Below are 19,476 nucleotides of genomic sequence, written 5' to 3'. Positions count from 1 at the left end.
TATATTAGTTCCAAATTAATACCTCCCGAAATTGACAGATAGTCACAACATCATTTCAAGTGAACCTAGGTAAATGCACATTAATGTTCAAATCCAATCTGTAAAAATGTAATTTACCAAAAGCATGCTATGCCCAAACAAAATGAGAGCAATATTAACAAAGTTGAAACTTCTCTTCTTTCTTTTTTTATAAGTACCTTTTGCATATTTGATTAAGCTCTTATGTGGAAGCTCAAACACCTTAAGAAGACCTGCTTGCTTCTGAAACACTAAAAAATTGTACACCATGGAAAATAAACCTTCTAGAGTAAGATAATGTACTAGGCATTGCTTCTCTTTCTTATGAGAGGGAAAGTACGGAAACAGAATATAACTCTTTCACAGCACACTTCATATAAAGATGGGTGTTTGCAAAGTTGTTTATGTTCATGGATAATAGTCGTCTGGACCTACTTGAAAGACTTTTTCTTCACCTAGTAACAACTAACCACTAACACCTTAATCCTGCATTGCTAGCCTATCAAACTATAGAAAGTTTACCACATCTCTAACGCCACTAGGCCTGAAGGGCTGAATCCGGGTAATATAAAATACATCCTAGAATCCATGCCTGTAACAACTAATAGATGTTAAGGGCATCCACCAGCTGGAGTCATTCGACTAAATTGTGGAGAGGGGACCCTACTACAAAAGAAAGGTGATTGGAGGCAGACTAAGTTCTGGCATGCAAACAGTGCTGATTGTTCGAGCCGATAACTGATAAGCGTCCAAGAACTGTAAACCATGTAGTTATCTGTCAAGGCGTCTTCCATGCTGCCATACACGTGATATTTTAACCAAAGTTCTTTACTTTCCTTTTCCCTTTGGCGAAAGCCATATGGTTTTACTGAAATCAAACTAACTATCAAAGGAAATAACTGTACAAGAATTCTGAGGTGTGAAAAACTATTAAGTTTTCTCCTACAGCCAAAACTACATTACAAGAACGACAAGTACTAGTAAGAGAAAAAGTGAGGAACATACCTGCAACTCTGGAGGTCGTCGCTTGCCTCGCCCTCTCCGTCACTCGGAGGGGACGCATTGATATCCAAAAGCCTAACACCACTCCGCCTTGAGCCCGAGAGAACCACTCCCAACGGCCAGCGCTTATTCCCACCTCCTTTCATCACACAATCACCACACATCCAGTCCTCGAGCATAATGGCCTGGCGTCCCCGCATTCCTGCGCAACTAAGGTGAAAACCACGCTCGCAGCCGTCACAGACAATCACGCTACCCCTAACCTCAGGGCGCCCACATGCACTGCAAGCCGAACCACCACGTACCTCACCGGGTAACTCCGCGGCAGCCCCTGAAGGAAGAGTTGGATTGTCATGAAACGAACGAATAACAGCGTATGTGTCTTGAACATGAGAAGGGGATTCAAGCGAAGAAGATGAAGGGATCTCGTTGAGATCGATGGTAAAGGGTATCGGACGGATCTCTAGCTTTGCATCGCAGGTGCTACTGCTTCTTGAATCTTTGAACTCCATTAGAGAAGGGATTTGGATTTCGACTGTGCCCCCGCTGCTCTTCGTGGCATCTTTAAACTCGAAGAAATTTTCGATTTTTCCCAAGTAGTGAAAACAAATGTGAAGAAGGACAACAGATTCGAAGGTTGAGATTGAGGACCAAATTTTGTTTCCGTTCAAGAGTTCTACCGACCGACTGAACAACCAAAAACGTAATGGCAGAGAGGAATGGAGGCAAAAGAAGGAAACTGGGAAAGAGCGAGAACGATAAAAAGATAAAAACAAAAAACAAAAAATGAAAGAGAAGAGAGAAGGGAAAGTGAAAAGTCTAAAATACCCAAAATCCAAAACCGAACCCAAACCCCCCCGCTTCTTTGTAAATTGAAAAACAAAAAGGGCTATAATGAGAAGAGAGACAGATAATGAAAGGGAACAAAAGAGATTTAATCGAAAAAGATTAATACACTATGGAGTTTAATGACGGAAATACCCATGATTGAAGATATTGTGTGTTTGTGCGTCACAGGAATAGACGCTGTTTAGCACGGTAACGTCCGCACGATCTAATCTGATTTTAGAACAAATTTGTAAATGAATGATCTTAACTGTTTGATTAAATGGGATGAAGAGACTGCATAGTACTCTAACATAACACGACAAGATACGAGAGCGGAGCGCGACCACCATGGTCCATGGATTAGCCCCACCGCCAAGAGCCTGTGGTAAGAATTGTCCGACACGGTAGGCAAAGAAGAAACACTGGTAGCCAATAACTAAGAGGCACGTAAGCACTAATTTTAGATTAAATAAATAATAAAATTTATTTTTTATTTTTACAGAAATAATTTTCTTTTTTCGAGAATGTTCTCTATGCCGCAGTGCAGCCTGCGCCCAGGCACATGGGCAGCCTGTGCAAGGGGCAGGGTGATCATTGCGTTCACCCCCATGTGTTTGGGCGCAGGCTGCGCTGTGGTACAAAAAACAGCGCCCCTTTTCTTTTTAGTCCTATATGGTGAGAATGGAAGTTCACTTCTTTCACCAGGTGGTAGAAAACTTTTCCCTTAAAACAAACAGATTCATGAAAGAGGAAAAAATACAACAACAAAAAAAATAGACAAAACAGAACTAAAGAAAAAATAAATGTGGTTGAATAGAGTTGTGGATGGTCCATGCGCTTTCTTTCCTTCCTCGTAACACTTATTCATGGGAACAATAATGATAATGCTTTACACCACTAGAACAATCATCATCACTAGTTTTTACTGTCGAGGAGAAGAGGATGAAGAGGAAGAAGAAGAAGAAGAAGAAGAAGAAGAACTCCTACTACTACTACTGATATAATTAAAGGGAGAATGATCAATGTTAGTGTCAACCAATTAAACGACAATCGGGGATTTAGTTGTCATGACTAAATTATGGAGGACATACTAACAACTACGTGTTATGATTAAGGTCTCTCTCCCAATACGGTTCGACTATTCAATGGCTAGTCTAGCTATGGATGTCTAGGGTGCCTTTAATACATAGTGGCGTATAGTAAATCAGTGCCCAATGCGTGAAAGGAATGAAGATCTTGAAGAACGTGGGATGCTGTAATATTTTCCTTTAAAAATTGACTTATAGGTCGAATCAACCACAATAGATATTGTGTTGTTGATTCAAGCTTCAGATTTGAAAGCATTTCATGAAGATAAGTATCGTTGTTAAGCATATGGTAGTGTGACATAAAATTATAAAATGAATGGAAAGTTGTGTGTGTTATCCATTGATATGAGGATTGAATATATACAAGATTATTACAGGATTACAAAGAATCAATCATCTCATATTAGTGACTAATTACATCCTAAGATATTGCTAATTGTAATGAAAATAATAAATCGTGATCAATTAACCTAGTCAGCATATATACAAGATTATGAAAACTCATATGGTAAGAATCGTTCTCAACAAATTTCATGAAAAAAGATAAAGAAAATAACACATTATTCTCAAACACAGAGCAGGAGATGGAATTTCATCATATTCCACCCCAAAAAAGAAAAAAAATTCATCATTCGAGTACCAAGATCAAATAGTATCAGGAGCAATATCTCCTTTATATACTACATGTCTCAAATGGACAAATGCTTACATGATTGCAATACCATAAGAGGGAGGGTACACTCAATTTCCTGAAAATCTATTATTTAATAAACCATTAGCTTTGGAGATGACAGAAAGAAATGAATATTTGGTTCCACAAGAATCCACATATTTTCGATGATAAACATTACTCTTTTTTCACTCGCACTTAAATTTTTTTATTTTATTGCAAGTTGGGGATAGTATCTAAAATGTTACACATAAGGTAACTATACCATGGTAGACTAGAATGCTATGCTTCAGGAATAAGGCAAACAAACATGAGAAAGGGGGGAGGTACAGGAAACCTAATATAAAGTAGAGATAGAAGTGAAGAAAATACAAGATTGTAATTTATTTATTGAAATATTAAGGGACCCCAAGGTTAACCATCTAGAGGGGCCCCAAGTTTCTTTAGGCCATACAACAATTAAAAATTCCTTGAAATAGGCTATGAAATAGAGCATACCATGTGGTGAGAAGGGCAAACTAGATACGTCACCTTGGGTCCTCTTAGCATTACACTCTATATTTCTTATAAAAACAAATAGAATCAAATATTTCAATCATTTATTTCCTAAACAATCTCTCTCTATACTTGGAAATCCAAACACAACCTTATAAAAACATTTAGAGTTTTGATTGTTTGTCTAAAACTAATAAGAATCAGTAAAGTAAAGTAATTGTCATAATGAAACATTTATAGTGTATTTAGAATTTGCGGCCTTCTTTTAATTATTTATTGTTTTATTTTTAAAAATTATGTTATTATCAAAAGCTGTGATTGCCATGCATACTTTTGAATACATATGTGAAATGACAATAATTATAAAAAAAAAAAAATGACAATTATCCTAATTGGAAAAAGATATGTGTTACACAGTAAAAGCAAAAAAGTAAGTTTACAAATTATTTGATGCCTTCAAATGTGGAATTAAGAAAATTCTTTAAGTAAAAAAGTCGCCACTAAAATAATTATGCTCCCCTCCCAACAACAACTATATTAACAGCTCAAATAGACAAACATAACTCTTTAATAAAAACATATGATGCATGTAAAATAATGTACCAGATAACATATTTACAAACACCATTTATACATCAAATATGTAGTAAAGTGAAAACATTAATTCGAGAAAAAAACAATAGATCTCTAATAAAATACTATCAAGTTATAAAAAAAACATTGGACATATCGGCATTGAAAGTATTTTCCTACTCATTCATGCAATGCTCTCTCTTTATTGAGAATTATGTTAGATTAATTCTATATTTATACGTATATGTGATGCCTAACTTCTAGAAGGAAACATTACTTCTCTTCCTCCTTCTCTCTCTCTCACAAATAAACATTTTTTGTTCATATAGTACCCCCTTGCATGGAATATGACATAAAATAAAAGATCTAAGTTGCCTTTGAAGGTCACTTGGCTAAGCCTTTTTTTTTTTTTTTTTTTTTGGTTGTTGTTGTTGTTAAAGGAGCCGTTGTCTACTTATTTACTAACAATTAAATAAATTTGTGTATCCGAATGATATTTCATTCATCCCCAAAAAAATTTAATGTAAAGAAAAAGGGAATGTGATTGGATAACGCCTTAGCGTTAGGCTTAGTAGAGAATAGCTCACTTTCACCCCCGTTTTTCGCAATACTACAATAATCCACTTTTAATTTGATGGGCTCATGTTCTCTATGCCGCAGCACAAGCTGCACCCAGACACATGGGCCTGCCACTCAGGGGCCAGGGTGGTCATTGTGCCCACCCCTATGTGTTTGGGCGCAGCCTGCGCCCTCGACATAGAGAACATTCTCCCTAATTTTATATATGGCACCTTCTTTGGCATTGAGATTTGCTTCACATGTTGCTCCAGTCTCATAAATAGTGTATTAATCAATTCAATTTCAATTCAAAAGAGTTTACCAATGTGGCTAAACAAAGCTTAAAAAAAGCGGTTGAGATGTCAAGAAAATAGCAAAATGGTTTAGCCATTAAAATATATATTAAAACAGGAATAAAACAACATATATTATATGGTTGAGTTAGATCACCAAAATTTAGCATATGGCCTATTCAAAGAGTCATATCTATCAAGTGGTTCATTTAAGACCAAATCATCCTTCCATGTGGACTAAAAAGCAAGGGCTGATGTGATACCCTTTATCTAAAATAATTTTAAAATTATAGATAAAAGTTACAATTACATCCATAAATGAAAAATTAATAAGAAACTTTGGTTGAAAAGAAACCTCATAAAAAATGAAAGTAGAAAGAGATCTCATCACACTATCTTCAAAAATATCTTACAAGTTCTGGGTGATATTAGCAGCAAGTTGAAAGGCTCGGTCTTTTCTGTTTCTAACCTACCAATTAAAGCTAAGTTCCCTGACGAGATTGTTGAAACTTTTTTGTGTCATCAACTCCTTGCATCAAATTAAATATGGATGGCTCATCATTGGGTAACCAAGGGAGAGCAGAAGTAGGAGGTGTGTTCAAAATCTGTCAAGGGAATATACTCCATGCTTTCAAAAACATATCTTGGGGTTAAAATTAATTTTTGAAGTAGAGTTATATGCCTTAATTAGAGGTCTTCACTTCATCAATAATATGAACTTCACGGATATATGGATTGAATGTGATTCAACCATAGTATTGCTCCTAGTTCAAGTTAACCATCTTCTTTGGTTTCTTTGGCAAGAAAGGTTAAGTTTTCAGCCCTTATTATCATCTACAAGGTTGAGGATTACCCATTGTTTTATCAAGGGAAGCCGCATCTTCAAGAGTATCTGGAGTAATCAATAATTTTCTTCACCATATACAAGAAGAGATCACAAAGGATATTCTAGGAATGCCCATATATCGTTTTATATCTTAATTTCTTTTTTGGGGTTGGTGGATCCTGTTAATGGCAATGCCGAAGGTGGGGTTGTCCTTCCCTCTTTTGTTCTTGTACTTCCTAGGTATGCTTAGTGCATTCTTTATAATTCATTTTTTCATTAATATATTATTTCGGATCTTTAGCGAAAAATAATAATAATAATAAGGGACCATCTAAATGATAACTCTATAGGTGTATTTAGAACTTGACACCTACTTCTAATTTCTCCATGTCTTGTTCACAAAAATTATTTAAGTTAGAGGAATAAAAGAGTTTAAAAATAGATTGAAAGTAACTTGGCATCAAGTCATTATCAAAAGATGTTGTTTACCAAAAAATAAAAAGTTGTCGTTGTCATGCACATTTTTTTTAATACATATATAAAATGACAATATTTACTCTCATGGCAAAAAAAAGTAAGATTACAAATAATTTGACACATTAGAGAATTTTCAAAAGAAATTATAATAAGTAATATCACACAACATAAATGATCAAAAAGTAGAAAAAATATCACCGTCAAATCGACAGACTAGAATGATAAAAACATGATAGGGTTAGCATAATTGATTAGTCCATAAACGTTAGAACAACCAAGAAGGATATTACATCCCACAATAAAGGATTTGTTTAAAAACCCTAGCAAAAAACCATGTACTAGACTTTGGATTAGCCAATGACAATCAAACTACAAATAAATACAATAAACAAAAATTAAACACATGATTGTGCCCACCTCTATCATAATGAGCAAATCTAACGGTTCCAATTATGTTATCAAAAGAAAAAGGAGTCAAGAGGAAAAAGGAAGAAGACATTCTTTTTCCATGCTCTCTCCTCTTTCGATCACACGCACATACATCCTAAGTAAGTGGAATCCACATTGACACCCTATATCCTTCCTAACCATGTGGGTCTCCTTGTTAATGAAATAATTTCATACACCATAAATAGTGTGATATAGGAAAGAAAATATCTGATTAAAAAATAAAAGGAAAAAAAAGATATCGAAGAACCAGTGAAATTGAATTTTCGAGCTCTGGGCACTGCACCGCACCTGAGAGGATAAAAATTCAGGAAGATCACATCCAAGGAGGGAAAAATATTTGCAAGTAGGGGTCTTTTTGTAATATACAAAAGAGAAAAATATTATTGATGAATGCACTTAGATGCCATTTGCACTTAAAAAATTGGTTGAGTGAGTCACCTACGGGTGACACAATCATTTTTCTATATCTAGTTGAAGAAAAGGGAGTAACATCCAATAATCCCGTGCCTGCCGGCCAAGGTCTGGGGGGGTCAAAAGGAAGGCGGCGTTGCGCAACTCATAACTGCGCGTTTCGCCGGTTACAAACTGTAAAAACTTACATACATATATATACACACTCACTCGCACACACACATTAAAGAGAGCTCCATCCATCCATCCATCCCATCCCATCCCATCCTTCTACTGTTCTTCTGTGTCTCTACTCTTTCCTAGATTTATCTGTGTGGTAATCTGTGTGCTAATTCTGGCATTCTCCCTTCACTGTTTAGCAGATCCATTGCTTTGTCTGCACTGTGTAAGTAATCATCTCATCTTCTTCTGTTTCTTAAGCTATTCTTTTAACTGTTTTCTTCATCATCCTTCACTTCCTGTAATGAACTTGTACTGATCAGGTAATGGAGTTTTAAATCTGATGAATTGAATGTTTAGATCTGTTGTTGTTCTTAACTGCTCGACCTCACCGTTTCTCGACATTATTCATTTCTTTCATTTGTTCTTCTTGTTTTAGAGGTGCTTATGAGGTGAGAATCCTGTATTCTTCTTAGATCTTTGTTCTTTTGTTAATAAATTATTATAGGTATTTATGAACAAAGATTCTTGTGAGTTCTGGTTTCTATTTTCTTATGAGATCTCTCCGTTTGTCTTCCCCCTCGACAAGTTTGTTCCATTTCGAGGGATCCCTAGGGGGTTTTGTTTCTGTCACTTTTTTCTTTTGCTGAACGAACGTATATTTAGTTATTTATTGGGTTTTATTGACTATACATTTTGTGTACCCCTTTTGTTACTGATATAGTTGTTGCAATTCTTCCTGTGTTCCAACCATTAGCCTCTTAATATATTGTAACTGTACATTTTAGCTTCTCAACCTGTTATTGCCTGTGAATTTCCCTTGGGGGGCAGCAAGAATCAAGGGCTCTATGGAGTATGGACGTCTCCAGGACCGGTGCTGCTATCATGGGGCAGCTGCTTCACTAACACCTATCCGTCAAAACTCTTCTAGTGGATGGAAAATAGGACAAGTGTTGGAACCCTCCCCAGTCCCCAACCCTGTTGCTTGGTTTTTGTTCATTCTCCGCCCTCCCCCTCCCCCCCCCCTCCCCCTCCCAAAAGCTTATCTCCATTGTTTTTAGAGCAGAGAAGGCGTGTAGTCTGTTTGATGCTTACATTAGTGTGGTTGTCATTTACAATTTTATAATTGTATATTTTTCTGTACATGATGATATCTGATGTGTTTTATTGTTAAGTAATGACAAGTGAAGGTCAATGGAAGAAAACTTATAGGGGAATGCAATTTCATTTTCCTATTCTTCTTTATTTGCACTATGCATTGAGTTTGGCTAACTCATTGTGACAGTATGAGTATACTAGGATTGTGAATCTAATCTTTGTGCTGTTGAAACCCTTAACGGTGGTATAAATATAGTAAACTTCACTATTATCTTTTATAGTTTCTAGAGGTCCAGAACTACCAGAACGTTGGGTACTTCTTGTTCTTTTAACCTACTTGGCTTGGTATTTGCTGACTTCCCGAATTGGAATCCTAACTCTACCAACCTGTTGCAGTTGCACCCTAGTTAAGAAAGCCAATGTAAAAGTGAAAATCTCTCTAGTGCCAAATAGCAGCATCTTTGACAACAATGAAGCATTGAAGCATTCCTAACATGACCTGTTAATAAATGGATTGTGTTTGGGTAAAATTGCCAAAGAGGGTGGACCTTGGTGCAACTGTAAGGTTGCTTCATCGTGACCAAGTGGTCACGGGTTCGAGTCTCAAGAAATAGTCTCTCCGCAAAGTGGGGGTAAGGCTGCGTACATTATGACCCTACCCAGACCCCGCAGTGGCAGGAGCCTCGTGCATTGAGTATGCCTTTTTTTTTTGGGTAAACTTGGCACAGGTTGTGATGTAATGTCATGTTGGTGTCTTATCTTATGACCTCATTGTGTAAATAGATTTGGGGCTTCCAGTGAGTAGTGCTTATGCAGGCTAAAGGCCTGATAAGTATACATAAAACTTAGGGGTTTGGGATGCTAGTCAATTTAGAGGGAGAAGAATTCGTGGGAAAGGACAGATTAGGAATTGGTCATAGATGAAAATGGTTTATAGTGGAAAAATACCAGCTAATTGTTGTTTATGGTGTATTTCCCTCCTTAGGGGACTGGAATTTAAATTGAAACAAGATCAATGTTGCAACCAGGAAGGGGTCTAATTTTGGTTAAGGAGGATAATTATGTTAGGGTTGTGGAAACAGTGAACTAAGGTTTAAGAATCACAGGGGAAATCAGTTCCGGGTTGGATCATTTTATATATTGGCAGATTTCACTAATAAAAGAAAGTTGGAAAAAGATTGGGGTGGGGACAATTAGAATCAAATCAATGACCTCTGCCCCCCCCCCCTAGCTCTTTGAATTTCTATGGCATATTTCATCTTTTCTTAGGGACTGAATTATATATTGACAGCAGGGTTTAGAATGATGTGTTAAATCAACTTAAATAGAAAGGCCACATCTTGACTTTGTTATCATGGAGTTGATTGAAAGTGATTTGGTTCATAATTAGTTGGTTGGTAAGGTGAAATGCACCAACTGTAGAGAAAGTACAATTTACTTATTGCAGTCGTGCAGAAGATCCATTTGTAGACTGTGGGTGAGTCACTATATCAACTATTGGCAGGTAGGGAAGCCTTTTTACTCTATTGAGAACTCTTGATAGGGAAGCCTGAAGAGAAATCTTGGGGGGAGTACTGGGAGACGTTTTGGAATTGATATGATATAGTAACTAGATCCATGAGTACAGCAATTTACTTATGCAATTTTGCACAATGAAATTTAATTTCCCAATGCTAGACTTGGAATATGGGTCTTTTACAAACACATCTGAATCTTTTTGCATTTACATATATAGATATCTATTGTTTCGAAAGTCTTTTTATTTTTCTAGCGTAACTAAGTTTTGGATTGTTTCTCTTCTGTTTCAGACTGATACACTCAACAGGGATGTCGGGAAACGCCCTCGGAGATGGTAAGGAGGGCTTTCCAAAGGCTTATATTGAGAAGTGCAATGAAAATCTTGACAAATGTCAGAGGAGAGATCCTGGTTCATTGGCCTCAACTCCAAGTAATGAAGGTGAATATGTGAATAGTGGAACAGACGTAGGTGTGTCAGAAGTGGAGTATATAGAATCTGAAAACCTAAACGATCTAGAAGATGTGGATACTATTCTCAAGGTACTAGTTGCTCTTCCTTTCCTTCCCTCGTTGCTAATTTCTTAAGTGTGTCAAAGGTGTTCTTGTTGATGATTTTCTTTGATGCTCTGATACTTGTGGGTTAACATTTTGTTTTATTGCCTTTTGTTGTTTAGACACTGTTGTCGGGACTAGACTCCAAAGATTGGGTTTTGGTATGTGAGGCATTGAATAATGTCCGGCGATTGTCAATATTTCACAAGGAGGCAATGCTTGATATGTTGTGAGTGTTGATTATAAATTTCTTACGTAATGATTTGTTTGAGAGAACCATTAAGAATGTATGCTTTATTTGCTCTTTTTCTTATACACGTGCATGAGGGGGTGTTTGTGAAGTTTCATAGGGTTCTGTAATCACCATATTGTGCTGTGTTGCTGTTATGGTGAATCTTCAGGATGCACTTGTGCGGACCAGGGTTTGAAATTTTGGGTTTTTAGGTCATTTTCCCATGCCGAAAGCCCGAAGCTGAAAGGTTTCGTCGAAATTTCAGTAATTTTGGCCAAATTTTGAGCATTGCACCTTATATGTCGACAGTCATTTCATTTTGGTTTCTTGCGAATCCGAAATATTTTGCAAAATTAGCCCAGACATTAGCTGTGGACACATGCCCAAGATTGAGGATGAGTGACTTAGTTATTTATTTATACTTTATATTGTACCTTACATTTTTGAATTTTGATTAACATTTATTTGTGCTTGTGAGTTAATTTTCCTCATTATCTTTTTGAAACTTACTATGCCATGCCATCATGAACAGGGGCAATGTGATCTCATCAATTGTGAAATCCTTGAAGAATCCAAGAAGTGCAGTGTGTAAAACTGCGATTATGACATCCGAAGATATTTTTAATGTTTACAGTGATTGTATAATTGATTCATTTGAGCCTCTGGTAGGTTATCATTTTCAATTTCGAATACCCTTGACTATTTTGTTGTTTTGTGTTTTACCGAAGCTGTACTATTTCAAATACTTGTGTTCTGGTTCAGCTTGTTCAGCTTCTTCTCAAGTCTTCACAAGATAAAAGATTTGTTTGTGATGCTGCTGAGAGGGCTTTGGTAGCAATGACTACTTGGGTTTCCCCCACTCTGTTGTTGCCAAAGTTGCAACCATATCTTAAGCACAAGAATCCTCGAATTCGAGCTAAGGCATCAATGTGCTTTTGTCGAAGTGTACCAAAGCTGGTATGACTCACTCTTTCTACTTTATTTGATTAACAAGGCTTCCATATTCTTTATTTATTTTGATAGAGAGGAATGTTTGAATTTTGTTTACTACTTTATCATCATTTACTGTTGAATTTGATTATATCCAGTTCTAGCTGCCATTGTTTATGGTATGAAATGAAAAGAATAGTGAAATTTAAATTTCAATGGGTTATTTTGTTTCTTTACCTCTTTCTTTCTTCTTGTTTTTTTGGGGTGGGGGTGGGGGTGGGGGCATAGAGGTTAGTTTGCTCAATATGTTTCATTTCTAGAATGACAAAACCAGATGCAATGTGGTAGCAGCAGAAATGAGGCTTGGGGGTTTATAACTATTACACGATCATTTTTCTTAACTCGTTTGTCTGTATCTTCCTTTATTCACTTATGAAATATGTTGAGCTGCTAGTTATGGCTCCTTGGACTTATAGTAGTGCTTGATGCTAAAAGATACTAGATGCTGTACTTGAGTACCAGATGCTGGGGGGTGAGATCAGCGTAATCATTAGCTGTTGTAGCTACAAGAGGAGCCATATATTGTTAACTGTCTTATACCTACAGTTTTTGGGAAGACAGAAATACTTCATAGAATTCCTCCTTTGGGAGAGTGTTTTCAGTGACTTTACACATTCTGAAAACTGTTAACTGTGATCAATAACACCAGACAACCCCATGCTTGGTCCAATTACACCCCTTGGCAAACAAAGATTTGTTGGAAGCTTCCTTTGTGTGGTCCTGGATAAATGACAATCCGGAAATTTTGGGATCCTTCCCTCTGACCATTAGTGAAGGCATGATGGGCATTTTCTGATCTTAACCTGCTATTTCTTAGTGTTGAGTTCTCTACAATCTGGATATATTGGTTAATAAGTTGGTAGATTGCTCAGGTTTCACTGAATCTACTGTTGCCAGGGTTTTTTTGGGCCTTTTTTTGCGGTGATTATAGACATGGGATTCAGTTGGCTGCAGTTTAGCTACTTTGAAAATCTTGCGAAGCCTTTTTATTTGTTGTTATTTTAGGTTATTTTTGTTAGCGTAGACATGAGTTGGCAGAGGAACAACCAGACAACCAGCATAAATTTAGTAGTACTTGGTCTATGTTTGGCAGATTTCAACAACATAGCTTTTGACTCTGACCCTTTAAGTCGACATTTTGGACCAAAAATCAACTTTGACCAGTTGATTTTAACCGAATGATAAAATTAGCTTTCTTGAGAATTGACGTCCAATTTCCTGTGTTAAAAGAAGTTTCACATATCCTATTTGGCCAGTTTCTGGCATTTCAAAACATCTGGTTTGTGTACAGTCAAGAAACCTTCTAATTTATACCCATGGATTAAAGTCTGTTGGTCAATATGAATATATGTTCCCTCATGTGGGAAGTGGAACAGAAGCCCTGAAGAATGGTAGTAGTATCAAGACTTCCTCTGTGCTCTTTGTGTTATCTCATTGTTTTGTATTTACATGCTTAATTCTAAAAAGTCAAAATGAAGCATTGCCATTAATACAAGTCGAGGTTTTTGTTTGGACTGTTGGGGTAGCTACTGATTATTTTGTTCCAGCATTTTTGCTTGCCTTCGAATGTTTCCTATGCTTTTCATTAAATGGTTGTTTGTTGGACCTGTTATCTTCAGGGAAGTGAAGGAATTAAAGCTTATGGGATTGATAAATTGATCCAAATAGCTGCATCTCAACTCAGTGATCGGCTCCCCGAGTCTAGGGAGGCTGCTCGGACTCTTCTCTTGGAGCTGCAAACTGTATATGAGAAATCCCACATCTCTGCACCAACTGTAGAATCTGAACATTCTGAAATGGGTTCTTGGGAGCACTTTTGCCAATCAAAGCTCTCTCCTTTAAGTGCACAAGCCGTTCTGCGTGTTACCAATATTGGAAGGGAGGGTCTTGTTATGGGCTCCTAACATTAGATGGTGTATGAGTATGCTATGAGGTTTAATATTTCACAGCCCCTGTATGCTATGAGTTTTTAATATTTTGCAGCCCCCTCATACTTCTTTTTGTTTGGTATACGATTACGAATTTTTTCCTGTAAATCTTACAAATAGTGAAATGATTGGCCATCTTGGTTGAAGAATGTATTGAGTCTATTAAACTGGAAGTCAATTCCCTTTCCCTGGTATGACAGTTTCATGTTATATATTATCTTTGCTTTTATCTTGTTTGATTTGTGGTCATTAATACACTGGAAACAGAGATAAATCAGGTATAATCACACTTTTTTCTGCTTTTGATTCCAGTTTTGTTGCTGACCCACATTTTGAACTTCCAAGTTGCAGAATCAAAATTACATAAACTAGGAGAGAGAGAGAGAGAGAGAGAGAGGCACTTGGAAGTTGCAATGAATGCTATGTGGAGATTAGAGCTATGGAAGCACCCTGCGTCCCCCTTCTTGTCCTTTCCCCAGTGAATGCTTGAAGGAAAAGCCTGAACTCAAGATACCAGACCCTAGTAGTTAAGATGGAAACCCGACTTGCCTACCTGCCTTCAACCAATTGCAGTACCAGTTTGCATCCACGGATGTAAAACGTGGATGTGGGAATGAATTGCAGAAATGATTTGCTTTATAGGGGAATTAAGCAATTGTTTGAGAAGTGTACTGGGATAGGGACTAAGTTTTTTGAATTAAGAAGGCGGCCTAACATCTGTTTTGTTGGCACTGCTCAGCTTTGGTCTGCGTCGAAGAAAACTGTCCTCAGTATTGTTCCTTCAAATTCAGTTCTAATGAAATGTTATTTGGTCAATATAGTTGTAATTCTGTGGTAGCGTGGCACCTTGGGGTGGACAACAAAGCAGTACTTGGTGCATCCTCAGACCAGTCCCGTACTAAAATTATCTTGTTATCATTTATAGGAATGCTAATGATGGGATTCCAGAAGTTTGGTGAGAAAATTATATGATGCCTATTTGATGATTTGTATTTGAACTACTGACAATGACGGATTTCTTAAAGCTTGGTGAGAAACTTTCAAGTCCGTAAGGAGCAGTTGATTTGTTTGCTGGCATTTGTTGTTACTTTGTGCTTTAGGCATATGGTTGTACTTTCATTGTCAAAAGGCAATCCTGTGAATCTGCATTTGAGAAAATTATAAAAAGTCTTGCAATTATGTTACGTGGGTCACCTTAAGCAGTGTTATTTCATTTATCCTTGTTCGACGTGAATCATAGGGTTCTAATAGTCTAATGTGAGGTTAATCTGATGGAATTGCCTCCCCCTTTCCTAGTTTGATTATCTGATATGAATGATTTGATACTTATTTTCTTTTAGTTTATTATTGTGGGTGAATTGTATAATCATGGTTCTTTTTGATTAAAAAGTTAATGTGTGGATGTCCTAATCAAACATTGATTAGCATTTTATTCTTTCTCATTGAATTCTTTAGCAATATGACTCATTTCTTGTGTGGACATCTTAATCATAACTTCAATTCACTATTTTATTATTTAAATCTTTCTCGGGCGGCTAATTAAATCAACCTTACTACTCGACTGAGCTTGTTATATTTTGATTGTTGGATCACATCATCTGCAATGAACAATTTGTTTACGTTTTTTTGTGCTAATCATTGCGGACAGGTGAGGATTTGCTGATTATGGTTCTCAAGTTAAAGAAGAATTAGTATCAATTTTGTAAGAACATTGTTTAGAATATCCACTAATTAAATCACTTTTATTTGGTTTCCAATAGCATCATTATCTGAGATTTGACCGTGGTTTGGAGTCTGGCAATGATTCATCGGCACTCGCCATCGATGATTGACCAAGCTTTTATGTTAAACACATTATGCATTTATAAAACACTTGAAACTAGTATGAGATAAGTTCAATGTGTCATTGCAAATTGAGCTTTCGTGCTTTCAAAATGCAGCTTTGGTTAATTAGGGATGGTTTTAACCTTTTAAGGTCTTTCATTCTTCCCAGTTTTCTGTTCAAAATTCAACCTTAATGGTGGAGAGGCTTTCACTTGGTGCGATGATAAAAGCTCAAGTTGCTAGAGTGAAGACTCCTGTGCAAGCTAAGCTTAATTGAGTTGAGTTTAGTTGTTAGAGAATAAGGCTTGATAGTGTGACAGTGAGGCTGCAATTGTTCTGTGAAGCAAGGTTCGAGAACTCGAAACTCGGTACCAACTCGACCCTTGGAAAAATCGAGTCGAGTCGAGATCTCGCAGAGTTGGTGCATTTTTTTTTCTTCAATTTGAAGCCTCAACTTGGTGAGTTTTAGACCTAGTTTGGGTCTGAAGCTTGATATTCAGCCTATTTTAGGCCATTTAAACACAATGACACTATCAGATTTTGCAAAAACAAAGTTTAAATATGAGTTTCACTTCGGACCATAGGTTGGTAGGCAACGATGTACTAAAATACCCTACTCTACACATAGTTTAGTAATAGAAAACAATCAAAACATTTAATTAATGTAAAACAACTTAAATAAGTATTAGAAATGTTAAAGTGTACAATACGTCAATCTTTAAACAAATGTTACATAAAATGTGATATGTTAATGTATTCAGTCCCAACCATATCCATATAGAATTCCCATGCCATAGTGTTGTTATAGTTTTGGACATAGTTTGCCACAACATTCATATGAGTGTTGTCATCAACATATTCCAATTCCCCTATCCTAGGGTATAAAAGAGGCGGAGACTGTTGGTTTGAGGCGTGAGATCCATTGTTATTGTCATATTTAGGCATGTATGTGTATGGTTGGTTTGGGATTGAGAATATAGGTCCAAAACCAGACCCAATGCTTTGATTGTTAAACTCATGTGTTGACTGCCCAAACTGGCCATAGCCACTATATTCGGAACTGGTGCTCTCCTGACCATAATCATAGTCATGATGAGGCTGAGATGAATGCCACGATTATCGCTCACTAGTAGTATTTATACTCATACTTTCGAAACTTACAAGCATGGTGTTTATACTCATGTCCTCATCCTGAGCCTGTGATTGTAAGTAAATAAACTGGTAGATGGGTCATTTTATGGGTTGACCCGAGATCTCGCCAAGATATGTCGAGTTAGGTAAGTAAATAAACTGGTAGATAGGTCATTTTATGTGTCAACCCGAGATCTCGACCTGAGATCTTGTACTTTTTAATATCGTATTCCATCTTGTCTCAATTTCTCAAAAAATCGAGAAACTCGTTGAAATCTCGCGAGTTCTCGAACTATGCTGTGAAGACTAATATTGTTGGGGCTATGATCCTTCCTAGGAATCTGGAGTATGGATATTTGGGAGGGTAGGGTTCAAAATGCTAACCTTATTGTGAGGTCATAGTCCATTTACATGTTAGATAAATGTATTTTATCTTTTATTTTTGAAGAAAAGTTCTCTGTGAGGGAGTATACCATCGACGCCTAGACATAGTGGGGGCAAAATGATTGTCCTACCCACTATGAAAGGCGAAAATCCTAACCCCCATGATACTTCCGCGTGCATTCTCATTGGCTCCCATGTATTCACAGGGGCCACACTCCCCCACAGTGAACAAGGGATATTACACAACCTAAACATTGATTGGAAGACTTAAAAATGAAAAAAATCACATATGATGCTATTGATGAGAAATAAAAGAGTAGAGATTTTCCACGATGCCAGAGTGGAAAACCACATCAATGAGAGAGGGCGGGAGACAGAGTTGTTAGTAGATGACCCACATTTTGTCTGAGGAGAGTGTGTCCATGTGGGTATCATGGCTCTTTATGTAAGATGGCATGGGAAAGAATCCCCACTCTTACGTCGTGAAGATTTTTTTTTTTAAAGAGGAAAATAAATTATTATTGTTTTACTTCTTACAACCACCAGTACCTGATAATAGAAGTTTATTGTGGTACATGATAATTGATCAATCCATGGGATATGATTACAATGAAAAGGATAAGAAAACTAATCCATGACATCGGAGATGTGCTGATGTTCATGGCTAATCTATTGTTGAAAGAAACTGAAGAGACAAACAGAGCGAGAAAAACTGAAAATGACAATTTTAGAAAATTTTTAAAAAGTTCCCAATCTTCTTATCACTTTTGTCGTCACCTAATTATCATATATTTTTGGGATTCTATCCTTACCCACAGAATGAGATAGATCAACCCACTTCCCACTATGCATTAAAGATCTCCTTGACTTCATACAAAATGGTATTGGTTACAGCTACTGTGTACCTGATGCTATCACAAAATTTGTCTTTCTGTGAAAACAGAACCACTCCACTAGTAACAACTGCAAATCTCCAGTTTCTATAAACTTCTCAAGCCCAAAAGACCATCTGTAAGTAAGTTGAGTTTCTCCTTTCTTCCAGATTTTGGGTTTCCTCTCAAATTTTGACCTTTGTTTTCTTATATTCAAGAGGTGCCACTACCCTTGTAGCTCAGCTTTGTTCTCTGCTAAAAAATACTTCTATTTCTGTCGATTACCAGGAGATATGAAATGGGTATAAGATATTCTTGGCAGATCTGATCAATTGGTGGACTTGTAGTTTATGGGTTTTGTAATTCAGGGTTTTTGTAGAATTGTACAGGAGAACTGTGGATGTTTCTGATCTTTTGGGGTGAGAATTGGAGTTCCAAGATTTCAGTGAGATTGTCATGAGAAGAAAGGTTCTGGGTTCTGTAATACATGTTTTTGTAATGGCAATCGTCATCTCTGTGATACTATTGTTCGTGGGCATCACTTTTTTGATCTTAGTTCATGTTTGTGTTGTTGGGAGAGCTTTTCGAGGGTTCAGTGCTGGTACAATGGAAGAGAGGGCTAGTAATACAGGCAATAAAATGTCCATTGATGATCTAGAGAAGCTTCCATGCTTTGAATTCAAAGCAGGAGAGAAGGGAAACAGTGATGTTGATTGTGCTGTTTGCTTGGAAAATTTCAAGTTGGGTGAGAAATGCAGATTACTACCTCTCTGCAAACACAGTTTTCATTCTCAATGTGTAGATTCATGGTTGTTGAAGACACCGATTTGTCCAATCTGTAGAACCACTGTTGATTCTCGAAAGTATAGTGTGATTTTGATAGAGGAAAATAGCCATTCCAGTGAGGTAGCAATTGAATTGAGAGAGATTCAGCCGGTTGTGGTTGGGAACTGAATTGGGCTTCAATCCATTAATTTTGCAGGCTGCTTCTGCTTCCTAAATTTGAACTTTCTGTTTCGAAAAACCCATGTAAAGATGTATCTTACAGACAAAATCTCTATTTTCTTAAAAGGAAGATTCAAACAATTGGGTTTTTTGT

The 19,476-nt window shown here is 36.9% G+C and overlaps 3 protein-coding genes across 3 annotated transcripts in view; 2 read left to right on the top strand and 1 right to left on the bottom strand.

Moving 5' to 3' along the window:
- LOC122670675 (methyl-CpG-binding domain-containing protein 9-like) overlaps positions 1-1,756 on the bottom strand; it is a 45,773-nt gene extending 44,017 nt beyond the window's left edge. The window contains exon 1 of the mRNA XM_043867635.1: positions 1,024-1,756. Coding sequence (XP_043723570.1) covers positions 1,024-1,532 — 509 coding nt within the window. The 5' untranslated portion in view covers positions 1,533-1,756. The remainder of the gene's footprint in view (positions 1-1,023) is intronic.
- Positions 1,757-7,963: 6,207 nt separating this feature from the next.
- LOC122671447 lies at positions 7,964-14,393 on the top strand. Its single transcript, XM_043868654.1, has 6 exons — positions 7,964-8,074; positions 10,755-11,004; positions 11,139-11,245; positions 11,781-11,913; positions 12,011-12,205; positions 13,858-14,393. The coding sequence occupies exons 2-6, from the start codon at positions 10,774-10,776 to the stop codon at positions 14,140-14,142; spliced, it is 951 nt and encodes a 316-aa protein (XP_043724589.1). The 5' UTR covers positions 7,964-8,074; positions 10,755-10,773; the 3' UTR covers positions 14,143-14,393.
- Positions 14,394-18,667: 4,274 nt separating this feature from the next.
- Positions 18,668-19,425, top strand: LOC122671448 (RING-H2 finger protein ATL74-like). Its single transcript, XM_043868655.1, has one exon. It carries the CDS (start codon positions 18,834-18,836, stop codon positions 19,329-19,331), a length of 498 nt encoding a protein of 165 aa, XP_043724590.1. The 5' UTR covers positions 18,668-18,833; the 3' UTR covers positions 19,332-19,425.
- Positions 19,426-19,476: the final 51 nt, after the last annotated feature.

This window comes from Telopea speciosissima, chromosome 8, assembly GCF_018873765.1.
Source record: "Telopea speciosissima isolate NSW1024214 ecotype Mountain lineage chromosome 8, Tspe_v1, whole genome shotgun sequence".
Classification (NCBI taxonomy): domain Eukaryota; kingdom Viridiplantae; phylum Streptophyta; class Magnoliopsida; order Proteales; family Proteaceae; genus Telopea; species Telopea speciosissima.
This window is presented reverse-complemented; position numbering and strand designations above follow the sequence as displayed.

What these genes read in the sequence shown, in the direction of transcription:
- LOC122671447 (XM_043868654.1), top strand. Translation starts at nt 10,774, where the DNA reads ATGTCGGGAAACGCCCTCGGAGATGGTAAGGAGGGCTTTCCAAAGGCT. An exon ending in ATGTGGATACTATTCTCAAG is followed by an intron (nt 11,005 to 11,138) that starts GTACTAGTTGCT and finishes TTTGTTGTTTAG; the next exon opens with ACACTGTTGTCGGGACTAGA. An exon ending in TTGATTCATTTGAGCCTCTG is followed by an intron (nt 11,914 to 12,010) that starts GTAGGTTATCAT and finishes GTTCTGGTTCAG; the next exon opens with CTTGTTCAGCTTCTTCTCAA.
- LOC122671448 (XM_043868655.1), top strand. Translation starts at nt 18,834, where the DNA reads ATGAGAAGAAAGGTTCTGGGTTCTGTAATACATGTTTTTGTAATGGCA.